Source organism: Anopheles ziemanni, chromosome 2, assembly GCF_943734765.1.
Source record: "Anopheles ziemanni chromosome 2, idAnoZiCoDA_A2_x.2, whole genome shotgun sequence".
In the NCBI taxonomy this organism is placed as follows: Eukaryota; Metazoa; Arthropoda; class Insecta; order Diptera; family Culicidae; genus Anopheles; species Anopheles ziemanni.
This window is the reverse complement of record NC_080705.1, coordinates 47,281,983-47,307,875: the sequence shown is the minus strand read 5'-3', so window position 1 is coordinate 47,307,875 and position 25,893 is coordinate 47,281,983. Positions and strand designations below refer to the sequence as shown.

At 42.4% G+C, this 25,893-nt stretch overlaps 2 protein-coding genes across 2 annotated transcripts; one reads left to right on the top strand and one right to left on the bottom strand.

Moving 5' to 3' along the window:
* Positions 1-3,193: 3,193 nt before the first annotated feature.
* On the bottom strand, positions 3,194-6,360 carry LOC131282422 (potassium channel subfamily K member 10-like). The gene is made up of 5 exons (XM_058311888.1): positions 6,186-6,360; positions 5,958-6,114; positions 5,762-5,858; positions 5,072-5,201; positions 3,194-4,437 (listed from the first exon to the last, which is right to left on the bottom strand). Exons 1-5 carry the CDS (start codon positions 6,358-6,360, stop codon positions 3,716-3,718), a joined length of 1,281 nt encoding a protein of 426 aa, XP_058167871.1. The 3' UTR covers positions 3,194-3,715.
* A 17,493-nt stretch (positions 6,361-23,853) lies between these two features.
* LOC131282423 (iron-sulfur cluster co-chaperone protein HscB) lies at positions 23,854-24,681 on the top strand. The gene is made up of 2 exons (XM_058311889.1): positions 23,854-24,061; positions 24,122-24,681. The coding sequence occupies exons 1-2, from the start codon at positions 23,891-23,893 to the stop codon at positions 24,620-24,622; spliced, it is 672 nt and encodes a 223-aa protein (XP_058167872.1). The 5' UTR covers positions 23,854-23,890; the 3' UTR covers positions 24,623-24,681.
* The last annotated feature ends 1,212 nt before the right edge of the window (positions 24,682-25,893 follow it).

The window sequence follows — 25,893 nt, the reverse complement described above, 5'->3', positions numbered from 1 at the left end:
TTCTCGTTCCTAGAGTGGTTTTCTGCTTCTAATTCCAATACTTTTGGCAACTGATAGCGTAGCTAGGAACTGGGTTGCTTTGTTAATTTGAATGATTTTTGAAGTGAAACTATCATTATGGGACACTCCATTTTTTAAATTTTTGACCAAAATGTAATTATTAATTTTTTTTTTTCTGATAAATTAGAAGTGAAACACATTTCTTTTAGATTAAGGAATATGTATCTGTCGTTTATTTTACCTTGCGATCATTTAAAATAGCATATGAGCGAAAAAATTGGGTGAGGCTATCATTTTGGGACGCAGTGTATAGATGTAGCCGGCCGTCAGAGTGTTAAAGTGATATCTGAGGTAAGCCAAGTTTCTGAGAGAGAAAACACTTCGCAGTTATGTTGAAATGCTAGATCCTTAAAAAAATCTACAAAATGCAGTTCCATTGGAGAATGTTGGTCATTTCAGAGTTTAATCGTCTAGACGCACCAACGACTTCAAAGCAGGCCATTGCTCCACCCATTGCTTAAGAGCGCTTTGGATCAGGGGCAAGGTAAAGGCAGCCAGGTTTTTTAACACTAGAATCCATTTGGGTCATTTTGACCCCAACGAAATTTTCGATTTTAATATCTCGAAAACGGCTGAAAATTTTTACAAAAAAAAAATAAGGCTTTTCTTAAAATTCTAAGCTATATCTAAAACAAAAATTTCAGATTTTTCTGTTCGACCGGTTCTGAGAACCAACTTGACTATACCTTGAATGCTTTTTAGGGGTCATTTTGACCCCTACTTGTAAAACGCTATTACTTCACTATTTTTGAAGATTTTTCCAAATCCGTAAACTGTTACTTTTTGGTATATAGTATTTAGTATATTTAGTATATATGAGATATATATCTAACGCCTTTCGTCCAGGCATGAAGAACACCAAATATTCTCCCTGCCATGACTCCGGACACGAGCCATCACTCGTTTTCTTGGATATCGTCTCACCCAACGGCTGGGAAGCTTTACGCTTCGCGGAGTCACCTTTACCCTTTACCAAGGTGAAAGGTCCGCCGTCGCCGTCGGTTAAGTCGACGGTCTCCTCGACTTCCATAGATGGATCACCCCTCCAACGCCAAGGGACCAGAAAACACTCCCCGGTAAATAAAAAAAAAAAAAAAAATTCGGGAAAAGGTATGAGACGATACTTTTCGACTAACCCAAGGAGGCAAGTCGAAACGGTAAAAGAGTAAATGAGGCCTCGGCCGCCATGTTTTCGATCGTGGCTACACCTCTTGTGGACGTTTAAACTGAATGTATGCAATTGGTGATACATTAATTCGTTAAATTTCGGCTACGCAATCAACCTAGGGGTGCGGTATGAGGGGCGCCCACGGGCCCCCCTTATTTCTCAAAACTATAACAAACTCATTTCTTCGGCTAAACTCATTGTTTCATGCTGTTCATCATGTGTGGTATAGTTTACTTACTAGTAACTCAACATGTAAAAGTATATTAACCCGCATTCAACCTCCACTGCGTGATTAGTTTAAACCGTTATGGTCTTTTAAGCGAACCGTTAGCGTTCAAAAATTCGAAACGAATGCATGTGTCGCGCTTTGCATAGCTTCAGGCGCTTAATGTGAACCAGCAGGAAGAGGAGAATCTAGCCCGGGGCCTCATTTACTCTTTTACCAATTTATCTTTTTATTTTATTTATTCAACGCATGCACCTGAAAGTTATGCAATAGGTGACACATTAATTCATATTGGATATTTGAACCGTTCGAATTTCCGTTCTGCTTTTCCGAATTTTCGGGGGTCTGCGACAGCCAAGCGGTAGCGCCGGTTAGAAAATCGGCCCATGAGCACCGGGGCTCACCACCTCGACGGCGTGGGTTCGAATCCCAACCGATATCGGACTCGCTCCTGTACGAGAGTATCCACGTACACATAGGGTAAAAGCCTCGTAAGCCCTTAACGGGGACTACATTACCAACAAGGTCCTTCACGCCAAGACGAAGAGGTAGAAGAATTTCCGTTAGAAGCTGTAATGGTTAGAAATAATCGGTTAAACTAACCAAGATCATAAACCAATGAGTTGGGGTGAAAAAATGAGTATGAAACGGTAGCGCGCCAGCAGCGAGCGTAGCGAGCAGACTGCGCTAGGTTTACCTAAAAAGGGAGTTTGTTATAAATTTGTGAAATACCGCACCCATATATTGATTGCGTAGTCGAATTTTCATACACTCATGCTAGTAATGCATGAGGGAGTTCATGTTTTACATCCTGTCTAGTATAACCATAATCTTTAATTTAACGAGACATTCAATTCAAACGGTTCACACAGCGGCATTTGTTTCAGCCATTCCATACCTTTTAGGTACATCCGGTACTTGTGATTATCCCCTCAATTCTGTTGCGATCTCTCATTGTCTCACAGTGCTCTCTTGGGAAGAAAATAGCACACAGCTGAAGCAGACCAGCAAGTTATGTGTTCAAGTGTGCCAGCACCACGAGATCAAAAAAACGTGGTCATAGTCAGCTATCAAAATGCACGGGCATTGTTATCACACTCTTTCATTATTGGTCTGCTTTCTTTTTACTGTCTCCATCCATATTTTGAGAAATCCGCTACGGTGACTTTAAAAAAGCTGTGAAAAAGTTGTTAAAATAATATAATTTATTGTGAAACTAGCGCAGCTAACTTTAACCACTATGGTCCTATAGAAATTGAGTTTTTGTGCAAGTTGGACAATTACTTACCATAGTTTTAAAATTATAATTTTTCTCTAAATTAAAATCAAATGAAATTGAAAAATAATCAAATGTTTTGACTTTCTTATAAACAAGGTGGCTCAAGTAAACCAATAGATAGTTTATTACTGTTCAGCTTTTGGTTAGCCCACATTGCTTCTGAAAATTATGCTCACAAATCTCTCACTCGCTTATTTTCTACCTACAATGTGTTTGAAATGATGTCATTCGCAAAGTATTTAACCTGAAGATTTTACTACACCTATACATCTTCGTTGCACTGTTCTACTTAGTTTAGAAGTGAACTTATTACTGTTACCTCTTTTCAAAAAGTGTTCTGGGCGAAACGGCAACACATGTCTTCGACAGAAATCATTATTTAAAATACAATGTTGTGAAGTAATTTTTTTATCTCAAGATATTACACGGTGTATGCTTGGTATGTGTACGATAAAGAACGTGGTTTCAATTTTTAATCTGAAAAACCAATTTTGATTCTTCAGAAGGAGAAAGTTGGTCTGTCGCATTGCTTTTGTTGATGTGGAAATCGGGTCTCATTGATGTTGCATCAAACTTTGATCGCATCGTTGGAGTACTGGTGTGATGTGGACGTCTCACCGTTGACAGGTTCGTCTCGTCATATGAACACATCGCTAGGTAGGTTGGTTTTTCTCGGTGTCGTTGGGATACCATGTAGACACTTGGATTCGTCTTCGAACGTCACCATTTTTTCGCGAGGTTTGGAAACAGCAATCATGGTCGAGCTTGCAGCGTGTTGTGTAACAATGCTGCGTTTTGGCGGGGGTAGTGCGAGATCACCAACGCCTGAGAGATTGAACTCACTTACGCTCCGCGGTACAAAGTACTCTATATGATTTTCCATGATGCCGGTCGATCTACGCGCAGGGGTGTTGCGATGGAATGCGTTGGAGCGGCGGGGAAGTGAGTTGTACTCGTTCGGAACGATGTCATTGAGTTGATGTCAGGATTTAACAGGTCCCATTGTCACGGAGACCAGAGCAACGTCCTCCGTAGAAGAAGGAAGGGATTCTGGGATGGCGAATTTTTTAAGCCAAATGATGAGTTCAGTTTGGATGAGACTGAAGCACATTGCTACGACCGCCATTCCAATTATAATGTACGCCGACGCCGCGTACTGTGCAACAGTGCCCTTTGGCATGAGATCCCCGAAACCGATGGTGCCAAGAGACGTGAAACAGAAGTACAGACTCTCTAAAACACCCCAAGGCTGCAGTTTGTGGAATATCACTGCCCCGAGCGTAACATAGCAGATCAGTATCATGATGCAAACTGATATGGGTACCACGGATTGAGTCTGCTTACTCCCCGGAATACCATTTCGTAAATGCGAATTAAGCGTGTAGTTGCAAGGGTCGTGCAAGGGTCCACCATGGCTCCAGTTCCGTTGGTAGTTTTGATGTTGTGAGCGCTTTTGCAGTTCATTCGCTTTGCTGGTCATAGGCACACTTACACTACCGATGCTGGAGCTGCTGCTGTTGCTATTGTTGGTACTTGTCGACATTGACCGGAACGGACGAAGACGCCGAAACAGGCATCGCATGCCACTTGATAAACCCTCGCCTATGGCAGATAGGTATAGCAATATGATCGGTATTCCGAAAAGTGCATAAATCAGAGCCGCTACTCTGCCCCATTGCGTTCGCGGCGAAATGCCACTAAAGCCTGAAAAATATACAATAATTGGAGTAAGTAATAGGGAAAGTATAACTATATTTCAATAACCAATGTGCTTCTAGAACTTTTACAAATCTGTTATTTTTGCAACAGCCGAAATTGGCAAGTGACAGATCATCAAAACAAATTATCTTCTTCTTCTTGGCGTAAACGACCTCTTGGTCATGCCTGCCCCCGTTAAGGGCTTACGAGACTTGTTTCCCTGTTGTACGTGGATAGTCAGTCCTCTCGTACAGGGGAGGGTCCGGTCTCGGTTGGAATTCGAACCCACGCCGTCGAGGTGGTGAGCCCCGGCGCTCATGGGCCGATTTTCTAACCGGCGCTACCGCTCGGCTGTCGCGGACCCCCAAAACATATTATATAATTTGTAATTTACTTTTTGCGGATACGATGACTTTGTTTTAGTTTTTCCAAATCAATACTGCAATTAAATGGAGTTTTTATGGATATCGCAAATTTATTTACCCGTGTTTATCACCATTTTACAATGAAGATTAGTCACTGTTGAACCAAAATCAAATTTGTTTCAGCTTGTGTTTCGAAAATGTGTTAATTCTGGTTATTTTATATTTCAAAATCTAGCTACATGGATGAATGAAGTAGTATTTGAAACTCTACATACCAATGGTAGTTATAAGGGTCAACGAATAGAGGAATGCAGACGCGTATGTCCATTTGTAAGGCCGAACATGTTGCTGTACATTAGTAACCTGCTGTGTCCTTGATGCTCGTACCGCTCGCAGGATTGTATCCTGTATAAAAATCAATTAAAAGGAAAAAAATAAATTCCTCATGAAAAAACATCGTGTCTTAGACGTGCTTTTTTATGGTCCCCAGAACCCATAGATTATAATTGGATATTTAAAAGCAGAACGGAGACATGGTTGGAAACGATTAATATTAGTAGTATTTGGACACATTCGCATTGTTTGGACACATTCGCATTGTTTGAACTTACTTACTTATAAAAACAAACGTGAAAGACTGATTAATTTGCAATATCCTATTTAATTATTGATAAACTTTGGTTAGATTAGATCATAGTGACGACGCTTTCCAACAACTCTGGTGCATAATATAATCATTCTGAGATTCTTCTTCTTCTTGGCGTAAACGACCTAGTGGGTCATGCCAGCCCGTTAAGGACTTACGAGACTTTTACCCTATGTAGGTGGATAATCAGTCCTCTCGTAGGGGAGGGTCCGATCTCGGTTGGGATTCGAACTCACGCCGTCGAGGCGCTCATGGGCCGATTTTCTAACCGGCGCTACCGTTCGACTATCGCGGATCCCCCATTCTGAGATTATCTTACCTGAAAATGCAATACTTCTTGTGCAGCTAAGCGTGTCCAATTTTCCTTATAAAGTATATTCAAGTCTTCAGTGATGGACCACAATCGATCAACGGTCCTAGCAGGGATAGTAACAAATGTGGATATTTATTTCTATCAGTTGGTTTGTGATAGATTAGTCAGTTTAAAAAAAAGAAAACGATGATCCTCAACGTACTTGAGACGCATTTCAGCACTAACTAAATCATGTCTAGGATATGGCTTTGAAGCCGCAACGGACGTCTCGATCATATCTCCATCTTCAGTTTCTCCTTCAAGCGTGACAAAAAGGACCGAGCCTAGAGCGGTATATGCTAGCACAAGTACTAAAACGCCTGCAAGAAAATTATTGAAAACCAAATCCTGCTTTATTTTATTGCTTTGCGTTTAGCATGCATTTACTTACCAAAAGCAGATGCGCATTGAGATTTTGGCGCATGCTGACAACCACAAAGGTTAATGTTTTCGGTTTTATCTATTTTAGATGACGCAGTTGAAAAACACAACGACGGGCTCTGAGGTCGTGAGCTTACTCCGCTTCCGATGAAATTTGGTACTTGCAGTGGTGATTTTGGGTTCATTATGAAATTGGTGCTTGGAAGATGCTAAATTTCCTCTGATAATCCACAGTTTTAGACCATAAATGATTAAATTTTTATGATTTCGCTATATTCACAAACTCATCGTGAAGCTGCAATGAATAGAATTGGGGTTTATTATGCTTGGTTTGTTAGTACATCTTTGTAAAAATTAAAAAAATGTTTATAATTGTGAATCAAACTCGGGTTTCTTTAACTACAGTTATAGCTGGCTTAAATCGAAAATCATGTTGATGTTTATCTGTTTCATAAATTAATAGCGATCTTTCCATCAAGCCATTTTGTGATGTCGTCGTACGTCTCGGAATGTTGGGCAGCCACCCACAACAACCAGAGCTGCTGACATAAAATTTCATAACATAACATAACAGCTTATAACAGCTGACATTCATACTGCATATTGGTTTGCAAACGTGGTATAGACCAAAATTTTGTTTTGTCAACGAATGAAAAATAATTTTTATAACATCCTTTTAGCAAGCTTTAACGAGTTGATCGCCTCAGTGAACTCCGGTATCGGATCGTGAAACCGAAAAATGGCATCTTGAAATCCTTCATTGCATTTGTGAACTTCGTTTATGATTCTATAAACTCGAATATGAGATGCCTAAACTTATTATGCTTAAACGAATATGAGATGATTACCAGATTAGAGGTTGGTATGATGTGGGTTTCATAGATGCAAATTGTTTATACATACATAAATAGTCAACCATTTATGAATGTCTAAAACGTCATAACAAGGAATTCAAAATTGGTTTCAAAACTATACCAGTGTAAAAGAATGATGAGCATTGTTGCTGTCTCCCGCTATTTGGGTGACACGGCTATCCACGTATTGAATTGATTGTTGAAGATTGAGCTCATCATGATTTTTCCGTTGGGATCGGTCAGTTTTCTCGACATTGTCTCATACAAAAAGTAAACGACACACACACAAAAAAGGGAAAAAATGCTGACCGTGTCGAACTCCATTTTTCAAAATGGCTAACCATTTTTCAAAATGTTTTTTACCATTTTTATGGGACAGCAGCGAGAAATCTTACAGATCCCGACAGAAAAATGATGATGACCTCAAATATTTTCTGCATTACCGGATGCACCACAGCGTCCTAGCTAGGTTGAACTGCCAAAATACCGTTGGCATAATTAATACTTGACCAGAAAAAAGAGAAAAGGACAACTGAGAGAGAGAGAGAGAGAACGAGTGAGAGAAATAGAGAGAGAGAGATACAAAGAATGCAATAAAGAATGAAAGGGAGGGGAAAGGAGAGAAAGAGTGAGAGTAAAATACAGTAAAAGAGAGAAGGAGAAACTAAATTAAAAAGAGAAAGAGATAGCGAAAAAAGGAAAGAGAACTTGCTTGTAGTAAAGAAATGGAATGGAAGGCAATGGTAGATATAAATTTGTTTGAACTTCTGATGTGTTTTGTTTGACCCAATCAATTTAAACTACTTAATATTTTAATACGTAAAATAGTAGAACGCAACAGACACGGTTTAGACATATGAGTTCTCTTACACAACCATGCAAAATAACGTCCATAAAAGGAGCCTCCGTTTTACGTACTGCTTACCAAATTAAAAGTTTTTCAATGTGCAATTCAACCAGAGCAGCAGTAATCCATTACTTGTTTAATTTGCCATCAATCAATATTATGTTAAAATAAACTGATAATACTGCTTTCTCTACATATTGTCAATCTATGTCTGTTGTACTTATGATAAGCCATATTGATACATTTCCGTACAATATTTATATTAAACACATAAGTAACATACCTCGGGAGCCTTCTAGGTTCGTTTTATGTTTTATTCCCGTTTTCTTTGGTTTCTTCACTGTTCGATCATTAACAAAATATGCTTTCTTTTAACCCGATTTATTTCATATTTGCTTTTAATGTTTTCACCAATGGACAAGAAGGAAGAAATCAAAATTTCGTTCACCAATTATTCGTTCACCAATCCACTGAAAACATCCGACCACCATAATTCGATTCAGGTTTAGGAAATCTCTCCAACGGAAATGGTTTTAGTACGCCTGCACCGTGAGAGATCCTTCTTCCGGGGTTTTTGCAAAGATGCTGTCAGAAAGTCAGAGAGCAGTATCCTTGTTTGATTCTCACAGCTCTTAAGCAAGATCTGTGGAACTGGCAGTATGTAGGGGATTGCTTCAATTGTTGTGGAAAACTTTGGGTTGGAGTCTTATTTAGATGATTTTAGAAATTGTTTAACCTGCATTTGAAACAAATTGATTAAAACGAACATATTTAAACTTCACTTTATTCATCACTGTGTTTCCATGAGAATATATTTTTTTCACGGCGATAATATAGTCAATAAAACACGGTGACACTGTTGTTTTTCTATAGCTCATACTATAGCTATAACTATTACGCTGTACGGTTGGAGCTTTTCATTTATCACGGAATTTTCAAGCGGTCAGTTTGCGGTTCCATCGGGTCAGCACAGTTATTTGAACGATAAAAATATTCACTGATACTTTATCGTTACTACATCCGATTGGAATTGAACCGATTTGAAAATAAATTCATGCTACGGTTGAAAGTCGTCGCAATTAATTCACTACAAAAAGCCACATAAAATATTCCAATTTCAATTATTCCACCAACGCGCTCCATTTTTATTTTCAATAAAATTTGTATAAATAAGCATTCACAATTTTGTTTGTAATTTATCAACAGTTGGACACATGCCTGGTTTACTTTTTCACATACACCCAAGAATCTTTTTTCCACCAATACAACCATCAACCTCTGTAGGCAAAAAGGAGCGAACTAAAGGGATATCGTTACCGAGTTAACTCAATACCAAGGACCTACACACCGCTTTGCATCAATGCTGAGCTTGTTTTACAGAGCAGTTCTTCGTTACCTTTCCATGGAGTCTCGCGAATTACTAATTTATCTGTCCTACATAGAGAATATTTTGAGAGTTGAAAAGTGACCACCCCGCATCTCGTATTACTGTACATTCTTTACTACTGAAAGAGACCTATTCGAGAGATTGAGAGTACTTTTCTCAATTCTATTCAGTTTCCCTTGCAAAAAATAGAGGGGCTGCACCTCAGCAGCTAGGAAGGTGTTAACGTTGGCTCATGCGCATGGTCGATGACACAAAATGGTACACATTGTGAAGCAAGAGAAAAAAGTTTCGCTCATTCCAGCAAAATTTACATTGCTTCATTCCTTCGTCAGATAGCTTCATTATCCATGACACGGGATTATTGTTCTTTTTCATACCATCTGCTCTAGATCAGTGAATTTTAGTAGCTTTTACTTCCTAAGTTTATATGACAACAAACATAACCTTACAGTTATTGTGGGTCACCGAGACACATAAAATTTAATTTAATTTATCTAGCCAATTTCGGATGATTTTATTTTAACCCCAAATTGATTTTATGAATGCGGTTTGGATAAGGCTGGAGCAAACTTACGAAAAGAACTCAATCTTTATGAAATACTACATTCAACTTGTAACCGGAATTATTTTTTTAAATTAACATGAAGAGTTCTAGCGTTCAACAACATGCGCAGATGCCAGAATAACTGCTAGATATCGCAGTTTGCTAAATACGAGGAGTATTAGCAAGGAGTATTGTCAATCTTGTGGAAAGCCTAATCCATGTGGAAAGTCCAGGTAACATGGTTTATATCCAGAAATTCTATGCTTTGTGTTCATTATTAATCCGAGACGTGATCGATACGTACTTATTCGGAGATCATGCTAGTGGAATGGACTGCTACTTGCTAGTAGTTCATCCCCGCGGGTCTGTTATTCATGTTAGGAGCGGCTCGAACCAGCGTCTGTTCCCCATGTTAGGGGCGGCTGTACACCCTGTCCTGGCATCCTACGGGACGTAAAACAGCTAGGATGCGTTGTTCCACCAACGAGATAGGAGGCGGGGGGAGAGGCCTAGCAAGCCACCGCCTGTAAAAATCGCAACGAACAGTCATCAAAAAGAGAATCCGATTTGGACCAATCATGCCAGACCTACGCGACGAAAAAAGGACTACGATTGGAAACTCGGTACATGGAACTGCAGGTTACCTCACCCGCGAGTACCAGAATACTCGCAGAAGAAGTGAGAGCCCGCGGCTTTGAAATAGTAGCATTTCAGGAGGTTCGCTGGAAAGGAGTCTCGGAGCGCCCCTACCGTAGCGATTGCATGATCTACCAGAGTGGTGGAGATACAGTGACCGGCAGGAAAAAGTGCCCACTTCGAATTTTGTTGATTTTCGCTCAATATTTTTCTCTCAATCAAACTAAATATTCTGCAAGTATTTTTCGTATATTGATTTACATATTTCATATAAGATCCACTAATGAGTAAGCGAAAACAAACATATTTTGGTTTTGAGAAAAAAATAATAAAAAAAAGTATCTAAAAAAACAGTGACATGAAAAAGTGCCCACTTCAGTTATTCATTATTATACATAAAAATAAGAAATTATAAATGCATTTTGATATTTTATGTGTTCTCTTTTAGCTTTTAGAACCTGCTGAAGGTGTTTTGGCATACTTTCTACTAGGATTTTTAGTTTTTGGAGATTTTATTCCTCTCATGCGCGCATTAGAGCTTCAAAATTGTCGTTTTTATTCGATACATCAGTTTTGTCCACCCTGGCATCGAGAATTGCCCACAAATTATTAATCTCCGCACTCTGAGGCGGCCATTTCAACAGTTTTGTCCGACAAGACGTCGAACTTGGCCCCGCCGGGCTGCGTCAAACTTGCCCCCACCGGGAGAACGAACTTCTCTTCAAGACCCGTCAGGATCAGTGAAATCTCCGAGTGAGTGATTTTGTTGCAGGATGTTTATGTTTATGTTGTAATCTGCAGTCTTAACACCGTTAATGTTCCCAAGGCGCCCCACTCCACTGGACGAAAAACAACCCCAGACCACCATATTGCCTCCTTCATGGCATATTGTGCCTCCTTCGATCTGCACTGTATACGTTCATACCATCTTCGATTAAAACGTTCAAATTTTGATTCGTTAGACCATAGAACCGTTTTCCAGTACTCTAGAGGCATAGCAGCATGTTCCTCAGCGAGCTTAAGACGCTTGGCCTTATTGGCCTTGCTGATATAAGGGCGCCTCCTATCAAATCTGCTCTTTAACTCGTATGCAACAAGCCGGCGACGGATAATTCATTCAAAAACTGATGGCTGAAGTATTTACATGATCTCCCTGACAGTTACTTTTGAATTTTTCTTGTCCTCACGAATTATTTTAGCGTCCATGCGCGCATCTGTTTCGGGCTTGTCTCCTCTACGAGGGCGATCCTCCACCGATCGGTGCGTTTAAAATGTAACTATGAATTTTCCTTCCGCTGCGTTGTGGATTTCGTGCTTTGAATAAGTTACTTTAATGTAGATAAGTGCCATAAGAAATATTTTATGCTATTTAATTTCTCGTAACACTCAAATTAATGAGATACCTAAACCTAATATAAACAAATTGTATATTTACAACCAAACATGAATTAAAAACGTGATCATACGTGTATAAATGTCAGAAATAGTGCTAACAAACCTAAAAAATATTAAAACGCAATAAATTGGTTAGCTCTCAATGCAAAACTTTATGCAAAACTCGAAATTTCAAAGTGGGCACTTTTTCATGTCACTGTTTTTTTAGATACTTTTTTTTATTATTTTATTCTCAAAATCAAAATATGTTTGTTTTCGCTTACTCATTAGTGGATCTTATATGAAATATGTAAATCAATATACGAAAAATACTTGCAGAATATTTAGTTTGTTTGAGAAAAAAATATTGAGCGAAAATCAACAAAATTCGAAGTGGGCACTTTTTCCTGCCGGTCACTGTAAGCACGAGCTCGGTACGGCGTTCCTTGTTATGGGTGCTATGAGGAAGCGGATGGTGGCCGATCAACGACAGGATGTGGAGGTTGAGGATACGTGGACGTTTCTTCAACCTGAGTATTATTAATGTGCACAGCCCGCACCTTGGGAGCAGTGATGACGACAAGGACGCCTTCTATACGCAGCTCGAGAGGGAGTACGACCGCTGCCCACAACAAGATGTGAAGATCGTCATCGGAGACCTAAATGCTCAGGTCGGGCGAGAGAAGGTCTATAAACCTACGATTGGTAGCTTTAGTGTCCACCAGCTAACCAACCAAGCACATGAACATCCGTAGCACCTTCTTCCAGCACAAACCTCGTTTCAGCTACACCTGGAGATCACCACAGCAGACATATTCTCAAATAGACCACGTTCTCATAGACGGAAGGCACTTCTCGGACATCATCGACGTACGTACTCGGACCACTTCCTGGTTATGGTGAAGCTACGGCAGAAGCTCTGCGCTGTCAACTAACTGAGTCACCGGCCTACCCCACGCCTAAACACGGATCGGCTGCGAATACCTGCTGTTGCCGAGGGCTACGCGTCAGCGCTTGGGGAAGCGCTACCGGACAACAACGCGACCGCCACGATGTCCCTCGATGACCACTGGCGTATGGTGGAGCGAGTCATCAGCAGCACAGCCGAGCAGACACTGGGCCATAAGCCACGTAACCAGAGGAAAGAGTGGTTCGATGACGAGTGCAGGCGGGCACTATCCGAGAAGAACGCAGCGCGCGCCCGAATGCTGCAGCGCGAAACCCGTCAGAACGTGGAACACTACAAACGACTGAGGACACAGCAAACCCGGCTCTTCGAGAGCAAGAAGCGCCGCTTCGAGGAGTCGGATGAACAACTGATGCAGCAGCTAACTCAGTCGGGGGAAACTCGCCAGTTCTACAGGATGTTGAAGAAGACACAAGGCGGCTTCACGCCAAATGTCGCAATGTGTCGTGACGAGGAGGACAACATTCTTACGGACGAGCGAGAGGTGATCGAAAGGTGGAAGTGCTACTTCAACGGGCACCTGAACGGAGCGGAATTGGGAGAGTCCAGCAGCGGCGCAGGCAGAATTGAGCAGCACATTAGCCAGGAGGTAGATGACGAGGTGCTCCCACCATCCTTGGACGAAGTCACTAGTGCCATCAAGCAGCTGAAACAGAACAAAGCAGCTGGCAGCGATGGGCTGGTGGCAGAACTATTCAAGATGGGTTCGGTAGAGCTTGCCGTCAGTATGCTCCAGCTAATTGTGAAAATCTGGGAGCAGGAAAGGATACCGGATGACTGGAAGCTGGGTGTCATCCACCCAGTGTACAAGAAGGGTGACAGAATGGACTGTGCCAACTTTCGAGCCATCACAGTCCTCAATGCCGTCTACAAAATCCTATCCCAGATACTCTTCTGCAGACTCGCGCCCCTTGCTACAGATTTCGTCGGAAGCTACCAACCTGGGTTTGTTGGAGGCAAATCCACCACCGACCAGATCTTCCAGATCCCGACGCACCACCTCTTCAACGACTTCAAGGCGGCCTACGATACCATAGACAGGATGGAGCAATGGAAGACCATGCGGCAGTACAGCTTTCCCGAGAAGCTGGTTCTTCTGCTAGAGGCCACAATTTTTTTTTTTGGACAAGGGTTCACATTGGCGTGGCCCCGTGAGACCATAACCAACATTACTCCCTCCTCTTGCCCTTCGCCTTCCGTCACGCTCTACACCTAAACGGTAGAAGCAGTGACGGAAGAGGCATCTGTCCCTAGGTTAAAATCTCAGTTTACGGACGCAGTGGCACGCAACTAACTCCTGAAGGGTGAAAGCGCGTGTTACTAAAAGTGTAACAGGTACTACCTTGACTACCAGGGGCTATTTCCCAAGCCTAAAGCAACGGACTCGGTGCAGTACAACTTAAGCGGCTCAGAAGATCGATCCGACAGCTGACTTATCTGACACCACTGCCTCCTAAAAACCCGTAGATGGACTTGCTCTCGGTTCCGATACCATCCGGATTCGTCAGCCCGCAAAACTAGGCTCCTGCCTTGTCTACGTGCTGGGTCTCCGGTATCTGACACTTCTGATGTTCCTCGCTGGCCCGCAAAACCAAGCCGCCGCTTGGTCTACTTGCCATCCACCTTGGCCTGTTTGGTATTGTATCAGGCCCTGAACTCGACCGCTGTCCAAGATGATGATCCGCGATGGCTTGATCGGCGATCGGAGGCGAAGGCGTTACACCCCCGACGCCTCCATCACCAAAGCTTCACAAACATCGAGTACTTTGTCTTGATCCTACTTGTGATGAAACCAGCCGCAAAATCACTTATCTCCTCAGAGTCGGACTTGCCCTCGTCCGCTGGCCTTGTTGTGCCAGGCCCTTGACAGACCGGTTTCTGGTTTGACAAGACCACCGTCGCATAGGTACCACCTTGGTGCCAGCGCTCACCGGTGCATCCCTCATCGACATCAGTCAAGTCGCCCCATAGGCCGGCCTGTCATCCACACACTGTGCGCTTGCGCGCCTGCACCCTCTTTGCCACGAGCGACCCTTCCGTTCTGCTGCTGGTAGACTTTCGATGGTGACTCACCCATTATACTCGCCCACCAGCAACCCCAGGAGATTGGAACCAGGACGAGAACCAACTCCTTCGTAACCGGACGTCCACTCGTAGCCCGCGCATCGGTCTAGGTCCTGCGCCCCGGGGAGCAACAGAGCACAGCTTGACTTCGACCTCTGCGACTTCTCGTGAATCTTCCAGGAGAGTGAATCCCTTCCGAAACACTCCCTACGTCTTCGCGGTCCTGTCCACTGACATAGGGTCCATCCTAACCTCCGGAGAGGCTAAATAGACCAGAGGGCTAGATATCTAAAACCAGGATTAAAGATACCTTACAAGGCCCGTTCCGTCTGCGGCACACTACCATAACCCTGGCCCATCAGGGCATCACTCTGATAGTGGACGGGAGGGCGGATATCCCTCCCACCCGGATCTCTGCTCGTCACCCCTGTCTCCAGGGGGTCCAGTAGCGCCACGAGGAGACCAGTATTTCAGGCGTTCACGCCGTCATACCGTTTGACCGGAATGACCCCGCAAAGACTGCGAGCCCGCTAGAGGCCACAATGGAGGGGGTGCAGTGTAAGGTGAGGATTTCGAACATGCTGTCGGATCCGTTCGAATCTCACCGGGGTCTGAGGCAAGGTGATGGACTCTCCTGCCTTCTATTCAACATCGCTCTGGAAGGTGTCATGAGAAGCGCGGGCTTCGACATCCGTGGCACGATTTTCACCCGCTCTCTCCAATTCCTCGGCTTCGCGGATGATATCGACATCATCGGGCGGAACACTAGGACGGTGTGCGAGGCGTACATCCGACTGCAACGCGAGGCCGCAAGGATTGGACTAATGATCAATGCGACGAAAACAAAGTACCTGCTCGTCGGAGGCTCTGACAGTGACAGAGTCAGGCTGGGGAGCAGTGTATCAGTGGACGGCGACGAACTTGAGGTAGTAGAGGAGTTTTGCTACCTCGGCACTGTCGTAACTCCGGACAACAACGTGAGCTGCGAAATCCGGAGGCGCATTGTTCAGGGGAATCGTGCCTACTATGGACTCCACAAACTCCTGCGGTCCAGATGGCTTCTCCCACACACGAAATGTGTCATATACCATACGCTGATAAGACCGGTCGTTCTCTATGGGCATGAATCCTGGACTCTGTTCACGGAGGACGCCAACGCCCTCGCAGTCTTCGATAGACGCGTGCTCCGGTCTATCTTTGGTGGTGTGTGCGAGCAGAGCGTGTGAAGGAGAAGAATGAACCACGAGTTAGCTGAGCTGTATGGCGAGCCGGGCATCCTGACGGTGGCGAAGGCCGGCAGGATTCGTTGCTTGGGGCATGTCATGAGGATGCCGGACTCATGCCCCACCAAGAAGGTGCTCACCAGCGACCCGCCCGGCACGAGACGACGAGGAGCTCAGCGAGCTTGGTGGATGGACCAAGTGGAGCAGAACCTGCGAGACATCGGATGCGACCGGGGTTGGAGGGCTGCAGCCATGGACCGAGCTACCTGGAGGGCTGCAGCCATGGACCGAGCTACCTGGAGAACGATTGGTGACCAGGCCATGTCAGCACGACGTGCTCAACTGCGAGCGGGCCATTGAAGAAGAAGAAGAAGCTAGTGGAACATTCATGACAAAGTTCGATTATTACGGATTGCTGGGAGATATCGGCGTAAATGACGAAATATATACAGCCCTTTTCAATGGATAGAGAAAACTTTAACGCGTTGATCGCCTTTGTGAACTCCGTTATCGAATCGTGGAACCGGAATATGACATCTTGAAATCCTTCAGGGCATCTGTGAAGTTCGTTAATGATTCTATACACTCGAATATACGATTCTTAAGGCCTTTTAAAGGCGTTTTAAACTATTCCAACTTTCACTTAACAGCAACTGTCAAACACTCATTTCACTTATGTGAAACCCAACTTAGCACGTCTAAACGCGAAATAAACAAATAATTTGAGTTGTGCAACTAAAATTTCACTTAACGTCGCCGGGCTAGAAATTTATTTCACAGCAAGTTTCATGCTTGACAGCTCGTGCAACTGACATCTTTGGAAGGCGTCAACAGTATAAAACCATTTAAAATGAACGTTAAACGAAATAAACAAAGTCGTTTTAAGCGATTTATGTTTACGTGCATAATTCACAACGTTAAATGAGTATTATTAGTAATTTTAGAGATGAAATAACAGCTCATTTACAATTCTACATAATTTGTTTACTGACTCATCATTGCCGGTTGACAGTTAATTTGTTGTGAGTCGAATAAATGCGTGATGCGTTCGGAAACTTTCAGTCCACTGAAATGAAGACGACTGAAAGTTTCTGTTGCATGAAAGTTGCTGTCATTTATCTGCACCTTTAAACTTCATTACGGGCTTGTGAGATTCGAGGCCACCCTGTGAACGGTTTTGCTCGAATCAGTTCATTTTACAGGCGAGGGGTAGGGAGAATATCACCTCCGCGACCCTCTACTGTGGACAAGAACAAGATAGCTGCTATTGATGCTATGCCCTGACTCTGTCTTCCTCATTGGGTCTTGCATTTGTGGTTAACGCGGAATAAAAACCGGTTGATGGTGTGCGTGAAGCGTAAGGCACCCTGCGAACGGTTTTGCTCGAATCAGTTCATTTTACAGGCGAGGGGTAGGGAGAATCCCATCGCGACGACCCTGTACTGTGGACAAGATCGAGATAGCTGCTATTGATGCTATGCCCTGACTCTTTCTTCCTCATTGGGTCATGCATTTGTGGTTAACGCGGAATAAAAACCGGTTGATGGTGTGCGTGAAGCGGAAGGCATGTGCATTGTATGCGTGTTGAAGATTCTCTTTTAATGCTTTCTGCTGTGTGCAAAAAGAGCGTGCATCAAATGTGCTATCTCTTTCACTCTAATTGGACCTTTGTTTGTTTGTATGTGTTGTGATTTTTTTCCATGTTATTGGCACAGCTGATTGCTGAGCAATGTGAATGTCTCCAGATTTACAAGCGTTAGAAATTGGTAGCAATCGCCGTACGGTTCTGTTAGTTTCAATAATGTGAATGACGATTATTAACCAAAGGCTTTGGCTCACTTCTTTGAACCGAAATCCAATGAACCTTTACTCAAGCTGATACGAGCATACGTAAATTGAATTTACCTTAATCAACCCGTACAACATGCATACAGCGGCATTATTGAGGTTGTTGTGCTAATGTGATAACGCATTACCACCATATTTCAACCCATTGCAATTCATACATTTTTATTTCTTTTTTTAATGTAGTTATTTCATTCGTGCAATTCTATAGTAAAACGTACGAAGAACAATGAAAATGAACAAGTAAAACGACAAATAAAGAAATTACTTAGTTTCATGCATGCAATTTCATTCCATTACCTTGACGCATTTTCATTCCGCAATCAAAACAATCCCCATGCATGCATCGAACACATACACCATTCATATCATTGACGTCGAACAGCTGTGAGTGAAACCATCCGTGCTTACAACTGAGCGGAGCAAAGTCGTGCGCCGTGATGGGAGAGAGAATGGAACGTCATGGAAACCAATGTCCATTCCTCGTAGGTTAATATTGGATGTTAAGCAAGCCGTAGACGTTACATATTAATCTGTACTGATGTTTGACGTCTACAGCTTTTCCTTAGCTCTTTCCAACATCCCTCGAGATATTCGGGATATCTGGAGGGATGTTTGACAGACGATGGGTACGAGAGAACAAAGGAAATCTGTAGTCGTCAAAGATCTGCACAGATAATTATGTGACGTCTACGGGCTGCTTTAAACCTCGGGCATCGCCAACTGACAAATAGCCCAGAGTGATTATTGCACTGACTTATCCTATCGAGACAACATGACGACAAAATAGTAGAAAAAGACGCATTGGTGAGAAATGAAGACGAGCTGGGAGAAAGAGTGGGGCTGGGCATAGTAGAGAGCGGAATACGAGGGCAACTATGTTTTTGCTCTTTTTTGCCTGGCGCGCTTGGTGTGCGTGCCACCTCTGACTCAATGTTGTGTTCGTGTAATCCGACCCCCCGTTAAGCGGAAATCGGGGGGTACAAAAGAAAAAGGCAAAAAACTGCTCGATTTTCAGTGTACCGCCGTTCGCTGGGCAGTTTGTTGCAGGTTTCATACCCGGGGTCCACACTACAGCGCGACGTCGCGTGACAGGCGCTGAACTCCATACAAATCCGATTGGCGCGAAATCGCGCAAGGTTTTTTTGTATGGAGTTCAGCGCCTGTCAGGCGACGTCGCGCTGTAGTGTGGACCCCGAGATAGATGCAAATTGTGTACACATACATAAATAGTCACCCATTTGAAAAAGACGTTACTGGTTATATACTCTGCTCACACGATCCTATACCGGAGTTCACAGAGGCGATCAGCTTGCTCTATGCATAGAAAAGGCTGTACTGTAGGCGCGTTTAACAACATTTAGAGTGTAAGCATATCTTGTATATACACACCTTGTAAGGAATTTGTCACAACTGTCAGAAATAAACAATTCACTTAAGCAAGCCGTAGACGTTGCGAACTTGTTCGCGCGAACAATTTGACAACCAGGCCTACCCGGTTGACAAAAATTCAAATTTTTTGCAGCTGTCATGTAGTACCAGCAAGTTTTTCCATGGCAGATTGCTGGGACTCTTGCTGGAACTACATAGTACCAGCAACAATGTCAATTTCTGTCAACCGGGTATGTTAACGAAAGGAAAGGAAGATATAAAAGTATATCTAGCAAAAATGGCGGATTCTGTCCATACGATGGCAATCAACGTTCATCAATGTTTCCAACAATGTTTAAGATTTCTAAACATTTTTCATGGCATATAGTTATCTTGGTAAAATATGTATCAATAGAAAGTAACAACATATGGTAATTAGTTAACATAACAAAAGTGAATTTAATTAGTGGCATGATAGAAAAACTGAACCAACACTTGCCCACATGAAACTGACTCGTTTTAATTAATAATTTACTTAAGGTTCGTACAGGATAAAGCTTAGCTTCGTTACCTTGTTGAATGCCAAACGGAACGCTGTCAACATTGCTGTCGTGCTGTGCCGAGAAACATTGCTGTCGTCTGGATCAAGGTGTATAAATATAGAAGGTGACTTTATGTCGCTTTGGAAGGGGTGCCATATTTGAGAAGAGTTATGTCAAAAGCCCAATCCTTTTCCGATACCCCCCTTCAAAATCCATATGAACACCACAGAAGTGTTATGTCAAGTCATGAAATGTCATTTTACACTGGACGACTTCACCTTCTAATTTATACACCTTGGTCTGGATGAACCTTTTGTTACTCGGGGTCCACACTGCAGCGCGACGTCCCGTTTCAAAAGTAGCCCAGTTTCGGCAAAACAATCGCGCAAGGCAAGCGCGACAGAGGCAGGAGAGTATGTGGAAATATGTATGTAAGATTTAAAGGTGTAGCTTCTTTATTCTATAAACCTCTTCCTTTAAACTCTGACTTAAAACTGCCTCTACTACTGCTCGTTACTCCTTTTTATATCCTACTGTTTAATCTTTCCATGTCTACTCGATTGCTTTGCTACAGTTTAATCTTTCCATGTCTACTCGATTGCTTTTCGCCCTACCTCACACGGCCTTTCCTGACATATCTTCCGTCCCGGAAGACCTATACTTTCCCTATTCCATTAACATTACTCATTATCCTACCCGCACGGCCTTTCCTGACTTATCTCTTCCGTCCCGGAAGACTTGCATTTGCTTCCTTGCTTTGCTCACTTCACAATTTACTTTCTCAACTTTCTCAAAATCGGTTATAAGATTTTTACCTACAGTGATCTGGGTTCTTTGAATCACTCCTCTATCTCCTAGTTTGTACTTAGTCGGTGGAGGCCACGGCTCCTTTTGTATTGCCGGTGCATCCTTTTCACTCGTGTTCTTATGACTACTCGCAATTTCCGAAACAATATCCTCCTCGGAGCCATATTCGTTCGACTCCTTATCACTATCATAGCCCTCATCATCTTCGTCTTTTTCCTCCTCATCCTCATCATCTTCAGCATTCTCTAAGCTCCTTGGTGTAACTATTACTTCCCGTCCTCCGACGTTTGTCTTTAATACTTCGTTATCCTTCTTAGTACGGCGCTTTCGGAGAAATTCAATCTGCTCAGGGCACTTCTTGTTGCGAATCGATTCTTTCTCGATGAAATCCATCTCAATTAGCTGAGCTCCCGTTATGTTGCAGGCTCCCTTCAACAAATTAAAATTTTTGGTAACACCGAACAATTGTTGTTCATGATCATCGCTTGCTTCTTTCGCTTTCGCCAACTTATCAAAAGCTTCGTGCAATTCTCGCTCCAGTCGCCCATTCTCTGACGATAGCACTCGTACGCGATCATTCAACTGACACTGTTTCTGCTGACTGTCCTTCAACTTTTCTTCCAAAAACTGTATTTTCGGCACACACTCAATCAGCTTCGTTTTCTCCGCCAGCCGATCCTTTTCCGAGCTTCTCAATAGATCACGCTCCTGCTTCAACTTATCTTCATGTAAGATTTAAAGGTGTAGCTTCTTTATTCTATAAACCTCTTCCTTTAAACTCTGACTTAAAACTGCCTCTACTACTGCTCGTTACTCCTTTCTATATCCTAATGTTTAATCTTTCCATGTCTACTCGATTGCTTTGCTACAGTTTAATCTTTCCATGTCTACTCGATTGCTTTTCGCCCTACCTCACATGTATCACATTGGGGCGCAAACTCGGCTAAAATTTTTTTTTGAATTTTGAGGTAGTAATGCATGATATTTGTTTAGCTGCGTATTTTATGCACCCTGAGTGAGTTTGGCGCTTCCACATTTGAAATTCACTGAGAAAACTAACTTAAACAAACAACGACGATATTTTGGCCCGCCGTAGGAAGTATTTATTTCCACATCATCTCCTACTTGTTGAAGAGCAGTTTGTTTACGTTTCGGCACCCGAAAAAACTTTGGTAAAAATATCAATTAAAACGGAGTTTGATAACTGAATTACATTTGTGAAGGCTAGAAATAAGTGATAAAACGAAAAATCCGATGTTTCGTGAAGAATATTGCTCGTTTTGTTCGCGTTTGTGTTTCGGCTTGTTAACGTTCTGCCCAGCTGTCGGTTTGTGTACGTTTCGAATTGACATTTGACAAGAGCTAGCGCGACGTCGCGTTTTTCGTTGCTTCTACACTAGCGCGATTTGTGCGACATTTTTTTTGTATGGAGTTCGGCCGCCTGTCAGGCGACGTCGCGTTTCGTGACGGAACGTCGCGCTGTAGTGTGGACCCCGAGTTATAGTTTTGAGAAATAAGGGGGGCCCGTGGCCCCCCCTCATACCGCACTACTAGGTTGATTGCGTAGCCGAAATTAATGGTACACACTACGGTTCACTTACTCGTAGGTTGAATTTAACGAATTAATGTATCACCAATTGCATACATTCAGTTTAAACGTCCACAAGAGGTGTAGCCACGATAGAAAACATGGCGGCCGGGGCCTCATTTACTCTTTTACCAATTAATCTAATAGAGAACAGAGTACGTATTTCTCTTTTATTTACAACACATACTTAAAATATTAAAGTATAAATATATTTACAACAGGAATTGTTAAATTTAAGTATGAAGTAAAGGAATGACCGATGCATTCCTTCAATTTTCTAAATTATTTCAATTATTTATTTAACTTAACAGCGCGAAAAAGACGATCAAAAGTCCGACAATCACCTTCACTGCAGCTCCTTTACGATTTTGTTGTTTAACCGTTTCACAACCTGACTCGTGCGTGGTTCCACCTTCAGCTCTCGTACGTGAAGCTTTGCCAGATTGTCTCCGATCAGCAGGATTAGCTTTAGTTCAATCGGGTCCAGCTCTGTCGCGGTCAACACGGTTGCTTCGGTTGTGTTACTTCGCCCAGGTTCATCAACAAGGGATCAGGACGGACAATGATACTAACCGTATCGCTTGCCGATAGTCTTTGCCCATCGTAGACCGTCAGCTTGAAAACGTACCTTCCCGTGACAATGTCCGTTAACTGAAAGCAAGCAACGAGGAATAATATATTAATAGGCATTACAACAAAAGCCAACAAGGATCGTACTACAAGCAGGCTGTTGGTCACTTCCATCGATGACGGCGCCGGTTGCCAAACTTACCGGTTCCCGTGTCCAGAAGTAGCTAACATTCAGCACGACTACTTATCATATAGATTATCTTAAATAAAACTTCCCGTACGTCGATGCCGGTTGGATAAAGTTCTACAAGATATTATTGAACAATTTAGACACTTAATATTTTTCTAGTTCACAAAAATAGACTGGTCTGTTTTGTTTTGATAGAAAAAAAATTGTTGTTAACCAACACAATCTCACAATCATTCGTTTGACATTCTCACCGTCCGGCATACCGATCGTCAGTTCTTCTGAACGAGAGCAGCGTGAAAAGGAAAGGTTGTGATTCAGTCGCGTTGAACGCACTCTCGCACACCATGTTGTTCCGGACGCTGTCAAAATCAAGATAAATACACACTATATAAGGTAGCGGAATGTAGAGCATTTTGACGTCTTCACTGCAAAAAATCGAAAAATAGCATTTGACAGTATGCTGATACTCAAATTTGCCGGAAATCGTCCTTAGAAGATAAACAAACAACAACGCTCGAGAACCAAACAAACCGATTCTTCAATTGCTTTCGTTTTGTTCGCATGGAAAATGTTTAAGAAGCCGTCGGCCGAAGTGGGTCACCGATTTTTCAACGAAATGTATCGAAGTTTCACCTCACGTACCTTCTCGTTACTCGCATAGTTGTTTACATTCTATGCTGTTTATCACCATGCTGTCAAAAGCCACGGTCGCCATTTTCTAAAAAAATACCTACTACTTCAGTATTTAATCATCTTGGTCAAATGGTAGGCTGGGTAGTCAAGTTGGTATTCGAATCTTTGAAATTCGTGTAGGGATCGAATCTTCGAATCTTCCGAATCCCGATTCTTCCAACACTATTGCTAAGTTCAATCATTTCTTCTACGAACCAAAATATAAATACGTGCATGATGTTTTCTATACCAAAGTATATTACCCATTGGAAGCTTATAAACAAGTTTAACTTAAGGACTTTGTCAAACAGTTTCAAAGGATGTTGGAAGTGCAATCATAGTGAAACCAGTAACAATTTTTTTTGTGCTTCATGTGGTGTAATACGTGATATTCCTGCGAACGAAGTGGGTAACATGGGACTAAAAAAGGTAACCAATAGTTCTTAACCATCCTTTCATTTCTAGGATTTTTTTGATTTGCTGAACCAGAGAAAACAGTTCAAAATCGATCTACCAAAACTTACGCAGCACTTTCATCTAGCGCAAAACGCAGTACATCCGGATAAGTTCAGCCAAACATCTGACAAAGAAAAGGATCTCGCATCAAAGTGGAGCTCCCTTATCAACAAAGCCTTTAAAACACTATCTAAAACAACAGACCGTGGCAAATATCTGTTAAAACTTAACGGAATTGTGATTTCTGAAGATAATTCGACTATAGACCAAGCGTTTCTTTTGAAAATGATCGAGGTCAATGAATCGGTCGATGAAGCAGAAACAACGAATGAGCTGGAGACAATACGAAACAATGTTGCTCAAGACATTGATGAATTAACTGAAGCCCTTGAGACGTTTTTTGATGTCAAAGATATGGAGGCTGCAAAACAAGCTATCATTCGTTTGAAATATTTACAAAATATTGTTGAGACTATAAAAGAAAAGAAATTACGCTTCAGTCTTACCTAGCGCAATGTTTACATTGTTGATAGTAAGCTTCAGTCACAGTTTGACAGCGCAGCAGTGTGGTTAGCAGTGCACGGGCTTCCTGAAATAGGTTAGCGAGAAGTAGGGTCAACCTGGCCGCATGGTCGCAGTCAAACTATGACTCAAACAGAAAATCAGGATAATAATAGAAAATTAGTATATATGGCTTTAGTAGCCGGTCCTAAACTCAAAAGAGGTCTATGTAGGTCAAGCTAGCTTACGAAGACCCAGGAAGATGGATTCAATAGTCGTGCTGGAGTAAATCCTCTCTGAAGAAAAAAAAAGAAGATAGCAAGCTTGCATTACACGACGTCCAGACTACAGCGCGACGTCGCCTGACAGGCGCTGCATTCCATATATAAAAACCTTCCGTGATGTCGCACAAATCGCGCAAGGTTTTTTTTTGTATGAAGTTCAGCGCCTGTCTGGCGACGTCGCGCTGTAGTCTGGACGTCGTGTTGGATGCACACAGATATACAAAAAAATTCGTAGATTTTGAGTAAAAGATGTTATGTCCATAGAAGAGTTGTCCAAGGCAAACAACATTAAAATAATCTTTAAACCTAAAACAAAACTGGTAGGGTAAAAGTGCCCATTTTGGCTCACTTAGGGAAGGGTCACCACAAAATAAATCGTTGCATTAATTGTACCGATCATATCACGATAAACTGGGTATGATAATGTAGAGTAGCTATCTAAGCATGCATTAAAATTCATATTTTTTAGTCAATATCCGAAATATTATCAATATCCGAAAAGTGAAAGTAAATAGCAGATTATAAATTATTATTAAGATTATTAAAACCATAAAACACATAGAAAAGGCATTTTTCAGGTGGTCCAAAATAGAAGCAAAGCGGGCCAAAATAGCGACAAAAAGTCCACTTTTTGTCGCTATTTTGGCTCACCTGAAAAATGCCTTTTTTATGTGTTTTATGGTTTTAATAATCTGTAGTGTGGACAAGCATTTAGTTTATAGTAAGTTGCATATTGTAGTAGGTTAGTGTTAAGTTAGCGTTTAAGTATTAGTATTAAGGAAAGTTATAAAAAGGGTAGAATAAATTCCGTCGGGTCTCTTCTTTCTCCGACCGGACACCGAACAACACCTGCATTTCGGCACCATCATTACATGGCGATCCTGCCAGGAGTAGGCAACCTTAGCGACCAGAAACCGACACGTGCCACACGCGGATAATGGATTTGTCGAAGTAACCGGCGCACAGATAGAAGCAGTCCCCGGCTGTTACCGATGA